This window comes from Haliotis rufescens, unplaced genomic scaffold, assembly GCF_023055435.1.
Source record: "Haliotis rufescens isolate VD_foot unplaced genomic scaffold, xgHalRufe1.0.p SCAF_1, whole genome shotgun sequence".
Taxonomy (NCBI): domain Eukaryota; kingdom Metazoa; phylum Mollusca; class Gastropoda; order Lepetellida; family Haliotidae; genus Haliotis; species Haliotis rufescens.
This window is the reverse complement of record NW_025963779.1, coordinates 72,035,712-72,042,332: the sequence shown is the minus strand read 5'-3', so window position 1 is coordinate 72,042,332 and position 6,621 is coordinate 72,035,712. Positions and strand designations below refer to the sequence as shown.

Below are 6,621 nucleotides of genomic sequence, written 5' to 3'. Positions count from 1 at the left end.
GACAGAATCGTACTACACTTCGGGAGGCAACTCGGTACAGTGAATACTTCCTAGGTAGCTGATTTACATCGGAAGAATCTCCACCTCTTTGACCAAACCCAGCTGTGGAGTGGTGAATACATACTCCACAGCACACAATACACATTCATTCATCAATGTCACGAAGTATACTTTGAAAACACAAAACAAACAACATACTATTTAGTATTTATTCAAAACAAAGTGTATAAAATTTCAAAACTCTAAGTTGATAAAAATTATATTATGCTAGAATTACACTGACACCTTCAAAACAAGAACAAAAACAAATTTATTCAAGGCACAGAAGCTTACATATATCAGTTATTAGGTTATCAACAATATGTCCCATGTCAAGGGAAATACCACCCCCAAAAAGTTCTACCAATGTGGAAGGTTTCCTTTCCGGAGTGTGGACGCTGGAAGAGTAACTACCCCTAAATATACAGGTTATGGACATACACTTTGTCACTGAACACATCAGGTCATGAACCCTCCAGTAAAGGGCACTTGAAGTGAAGAAAATGATGAAATATTTTGCGAATATCAATTTTCCTAGATACATTTAGTCAATTTCCGAGAGAAATATTCATAATATATTTGTAAAATGTTTTGTTAGTTTGTTTGTTGTTTAACGTCGGCCTCAGCAATATTCCAGATATATGACAGCGGTCTGTAAATAATCAAGTCTGGACCAGAAAATCCAGTGATTGACATCATGAGCATCAATCTACAAAACTGGTATACAATGACATGCATCAACCAAGTCATCGAGCCCGACCACCCGATCATGTTAGTATTCTAATGTCTAAGTGAAAGTGCTGAAATAACACATTCCGTAATCATAGCCTAAAGCTACCAGCGCAGCAGTGGCAACTGTTTTCATTGGTTATTTCGTTTGCCATGTTTAAATCTTTTAATTCTTAGCCATTATACATACATGTATACTGTTTCTGCTATTTCTGTTAATCCTACAAAAATAACAACATTGCATACATTGGTGAATGTGTGAAACGACCCTTGATCTTGACATTGTGAATAATTAGGATAAGAATTAAAGATAGGTAATTAGGGTTTTATTACCAACATCCTGTTTCGGTAATAAACCACCAGCTGCCCTCAACATCAGTGTTGTTACTGAGGTGACATAAGTTGTGGGCAAGGTAATCCAATGGATGAGCAGACAAAAGACGTGTACCACAAAATCAGGGAGAAGCAGGCAGACTGCATCAGCATTATCATCATCAATGTTGAAAATGTGCAGTGCGTCAGACACCAGGAACCCATTTTAACCTCCAGTAGGGGAGTTCCTCACCATGGATGAATTTTTCGTTTGAGGTGTGATTTCGGTTCAATCCCATTCTGCCTACATCCCAATTTGCTGACAGAAAATAATGTAGGCACAATGTGAACTCAGTTATATCCCTGTTTGTGTGAATGGACCGAACGACTATTGTTTGACTTATTTTTTTTTAATATCTGTTGCCCAATCAATCAGACTTGTACTGTTGCAGCTTCCTGTATGAAATGTTAGTCACTGAAAGAGTAGAGGAATAAACTACTTATTACTGTTCAAACAAGCCAGTTCTTAAGCTGAGCTGAGATATTAATAAATATGACTGTATTTAAGAGATCAATGCTCTTAACATTAGACTGAATATATATTTATTACTGTATAAACAACAAAATAATATAGAACCAATCACATCAATCGATTATTTTTCAGATCAATACAGTTTAAGTTCTAAGTAATAATATATCCGTGACCTTTATATGTGTTATGGTTGTTATTTCATTTCACAAGTGTTTCCCATTGTCCTACACTGTTTTGTTGTCTCAGTATGGAGTTTATCTCCTATCGCAGGTCAAACAGGAAACAGTCATGTTCACTCATGCATCACTTTCTGAGCATCCGACCGTATCATTTCATGATTTTACTGGAGGCAAAATGGGTCTGTAGGCACTTTGTGAAGACACCGTGATTTCACCTGTCGTTTATTTAAAGATAGAATTACTAAACATCCTTGGACGTATCTTTCAATACAGGAGAAAGGCTATGCTAAATACAGTTTCAAGCAATAAGTAAGCAACAATACAACAAAGCATACATAAGAAATAACAACTTCAATTTTTGTTCACCAGAAAGTTGTGAAATGTGTCTCACATTCAAGTTTGTGTTCCTTGACATTCTCGTTAAAGTCAAATCTTTTACTCTTTTACTCAGAGTGTTATTGTAAATGCTTCAAGTTAAGATGGCGAGATTCAAGTTTCTCTTAAGATGAAGTGTTTAAAGTGTTTGTAACTTGTTTGATAAACAGCCAGCTTCCAAGAGAGAGTTTGTGGATATCAACTTCTTTATAATGAGGAACACATGATGGTATGGTCTTGCTTGTTGATCATGTGTGTTAAAAAATTGCCTTGTGCTTAGGACTTTTTGATTTAATTAATGTGTGCCACCATCTATCTGCAGTGGTAGAAACTAACATTGTTAGTCCACTAGTCCCTATAATGATAACAAATAGAAAACCCTTAAAAATGGCAAACTTCTACAAGTCCTTATGATACCTTACCTATTGGGCAGTTTGGCAAGGACAAAAGGACTAGTGCCAGTTTCTAATGCTGATCTATGACATTACCACCTCCCAACCCCTATCAAGGCTAATTAACCACTGCCCTCCATGTGCCCATAGCTAAGTACCAATCAGTGCTAATTTAACATTTGGCTTCCAATGGTGCACCAATCAGCGATAATTAGCTGTTGGCTTCCCTTGCTATGTTTCCACCGGTTCTTTTTACATGTACATATATGTTCTCTGCACCTCAGCATCATTTACCCGATGAGGGAGCAAGCATAAAGTACAAAACATGTTCCTCATAACAAAGAAGTTGACATCCATAAATTCTCTCTCTCATGTCTTTCACTTCTTCCTATTCAAATACTAGTCAGCCCCCAAGTTAAGATGTGAGATTCAAGTATCAGTTTGACATGTACCGATACCATTTTATAATTTCCATTGCTAAAAACAGCAACTTTTCATGTGAAACAATTTCCTGGTGGGTGTGTTCTGACCACTGTTATCACTAAGGAATCCCGACTGCTTCACGGTGGTTCCTCATGGCATGGGCGTTCCAGTCCAGCTGTGCAATCAATCGGTTTACTCCCTTCATCATGTGATCATTCAGAGGGACGCCCTTTTCATCCAAGGCCTTGTGTACTTCAGGGATACCAAAGATATTGGACACACTCAGACAACCAAGCTCACCCAGAAATGCTCGGAGCTGCATGGCTGACCTCATGCCTCCATAAATACCTGTGGAGACATCAGTCAGTCAGTCCATCATGTCAATGTGTTTTGGTTTGTTGGTTGTTTGATGCCACACTCAGCAATATTCCAGCTATATGACAGTGGTCTGTAAATAATCGTGTCTGGACCAGACAATCCAGTGATTGACATCATTACCACGATCAACGCAAATGGGATATGATGAAATGCATCAACCAAGTCGGCGAGTCTGACCACCTGATCCCATTAGTCGCCTTTTACGACAAGCATCGTCTTTTACGTCAAGCATGGGTTGCTGAAGACCTATTCTACCCCGGATCTTCACGGGTCCAATAAGTTATGGAAAGGGAGGGGTGTATTTTGAGATCACATGTTAACATACAAGTGCTACATGAATGAAAACATTTCCCGCATTTGGTAGTTATTTTATTGTTAAATATATCACCGAATCAGTTAGACACAGTAGTGTAATATGTTCACACTCTCATATTGCATGGAATTTCGAAACCCAAGTATAGAAGCTGATTAACGTAAGGCTAAGAAAAATAAAAGTCTTGGTTCTCAGGCACCGCCCACATCATCATAAAGTCTGACGCACATTTTGTTTTTATTTCCATTTTCAAAACAATAATTTAAAATCCTAATACTTAAAAACAATGTGATCCAAAATAGCACACAGTTACTTCCCTTTACATGTGCAGTGCTTTACTGCGCATCTCATGTTATGGTCATAGCAGCAATAGGAGTTTGTAAGCTTGTTTATGTAGGGAGGCTCTGTCTCAGGTTGATGGTACACAACTGTTTATTTGGTTACATACTAGTTTGAACCAGCAAAAAAAACAACACCTACACGAAATATATTTTCAAAAATCATTGCCTGAGAACCAAATCTTTATTATTTTTTTAAGCCTAATAGAAAGCTTTTGTCTGTTTCCGGCTGCCTACTTCTATGAGAATCCCAAGACGAAAATGTTTCCAATAGTTTGCCAATACCTCCTGCTTTTCCTGCTGAGCACTGAGTTGTATGTGTAACCTTGGTGATCAACACTGTCAACACCTGGTTTGCTTGGAGACCATATCATTCACCGGCCTCAGTGATATCTCGCACACTGCAAACTGTGATGTAACTCACATACCGTATTTGCTACACTACAAAGTGTTCCACTCAAATAAGCTCCCCATGTCCGTCTTCTGCGTCAGCCTGTAAGTAATCTTTACCAGTGCCCCATAGTACCATCGAAAATTTACATGACAGTCCTTACTTTCTGTGCATATGACAGATTGTTTACAGAAAACAAACGAATGTGACTAGGAATATATACTACCAAGTAACTATTATAGAAACATTCATGTTTCATCCATGTCTGAACCAAGTTTGTTTTCTACCACATGATCTCTGACAATATTTTTAATTTCTTGTGTATGGTTTTTATACACACCGTCCTTTGTCAATTTTCTAAATAACCAGGGTGTTTATTACGGCAAATATTGTACTACTCATTCCATCCAACAAGTACTTACCAGGAGAATAACACACTATTCCACTGGGTTTATAGGAATAGCAGCTGCCCCCGAAGTGGTCCATCATATTGCTGAGTGCAGGGGGAATGCTGTGGTTATACTCCGCAGAGACCACCACATAGGCATCTGCCTCCCTCACCTTCGTCTCCGCCTCACACATCCATTTGGGGGCCTCACTCTTGTCCTTGTAGTGGTGCAACGCCTTCTCTAGAAGGGGGAACTTCATCTCCACAGGATCTGTAACATATGTTGTTGTTTTGGGGTTGTTTTTTTGTTTAACGCCACACTCAGCAATATTCCAGCTATATGATGGCGGTCTAAATAATCGTGTCTGGACCAGACAATCCAGTGATTGACATCATGAGCATCGATCTACGCAATTGGGATACGATGACATGCATCAACCAAGTCAGCGAGCCTGATCACCCGATAACATTAGTTGCCTCTTACGACAACTGAAACATAAATACTTACATACAATTCACATGAAACTTGTACTGATTTATTGAATGTTTCAGCTGCATTCTGCTCTTTTAAGTCAAACATGATTTATGCAGTGGATAAAAATGTACTGTGTACATGACACAGTGCTTAACACTTTTGTATTGCCCCATATATAAATTTACTGCAAAATTCAAAAATAACCTTTTGGCACTTAGCAACCAAAGTTGAATTATGCAGTGGATAAAAATTCCCCAACTGTTGACTAAAACATTTATTGTGAAAACATCAAACACTGAAGTACCTTTACTCAAACTGACTCAAACTGAAACTAAGATGCATGACAGGTGATTGATATCATGAGCATGGATCTTCGCAATATTGGTATAGGATGACGCATCAACCAAGTCAGCGAGTCTGATCACCCGTCACGGGCCCATGGATTTCACACAACGGATGGGGGTGTTTTCTTAATTCATGCTAATGTCCCTATTCCTTTTCAGTGTTTTCACATGATTCAGCAGGTTGGTTTTTCCTGACTGTCTTCTCTCATACAACACACTGATATGACTTTGTGAAGAACTGTGATCTGACAGCACGGTCCAGACTCGATTATTTACAGACTGCCTTCATATGGCTGAGTGCGGCGTAACAAACAAACAAAGCACTCCTCGTGTCTTGAGTCCTATCGTATGCCAAGTGTACACATGAAGACATAACATCAGAGACCATATATTATATGGTCTCTGATAACATGAAGGATTTACCGAATACTGCGACTTCGTGGTTGGACTTCTCAAGAACATTCTTCATAAAGCGGGCAACTCGCAGACCCAGTCGGCCCTCTCTGCAAGATCCCAGGAAAAGTACAACTTTCAGTTTCTGTCCCGTTGTTGCCATGTTTCTAGAAAGATTGCTGAAGGCAGCGTACATAACAGTCTATCCCGCTCCAGTTCCCAGCGTGCGGACGTGCGTGAATGTCTGTCTGGGTGACTGAAAAGTAAACATTCAGCTTAGTGAAAAAGTCGAGTCATTGCTAGGTGTGTCCAGAGATTGTCTCCCTTGGTTGCAGTTTCTCGCCCGAGACGAAACCAGCGCCATTTCAATATTTATTCCCTAATTTTATGATGCCAATAATGTATTTATTGGTATCACAAGAAGGAGTCACATAAGGCCTCGCTGTACGCTGGCACGATAAACATACTGTGTTTTCAATGTAGAGCCGCGTTACCTGTAGATTTAACCGCGCAAATTTGATTTGGAACCGAACGTGCAGATGTTTCAAATTTTAAATTTGGCGCGATTAAATCTACAGGTAACCTAGCCCTACATTGAAAACACAGTATGTTTATCTCCT

General features: G+C 39.1%; 1 protein-coding gene across 1 annotated transcript; it reads right to left on the bottom strand.

Annotated features, from left to right (window-relative positions):
• Positions 1–195: 195 nt before the first annotated feature.
• Positions 196–6,329, bottom strand: LOC124139718 (quinone reductase-like). Its single transcript, XM_046507005.2, has 3 exons — positions 6,032–6,329; positions 4,824–5,060; positions 196–3,329 (listed from the first exon to the last, which is right to left on the bottom strand). The coding sequence occupies exons 1-3, from the start codon at positions 6,195–6,197 to the stop codon at positions 3,100–3,102; spliced, it is 633 nt and encodes a 210-aa protein (XP_046362961.2). The 5' UTR covers positions 6,198–6,329; the 3' UTR covers positions 196–3,099.
• Between the last annotated feature and the right edge of the window lie 292 nt (positions 6,330–6,621).

Coding starts and splice junctions, on each gene's coding strand:
- LOC124139718 (XM_046507005.2), bottom strand. CDS start 6,197: ATGTACGCTGCCTTCAGCAATCTTTCTAGAAACATGGCAACAACGGGA. Junction 5,061..6,031: donor CCACGAAGTCGCAGTATTCG/GTAAATCCTTCA, acceptor CATATGTTACAG/ATCCTGTGGAGATGAAGTTC. Junction 3,330..4,823: donor AATAGTGTGTTATTCTCCTG/GTAAGTACTTGT, acceptor ATGTCTCCACAG/GTATTTATGGAGGCATGAGG.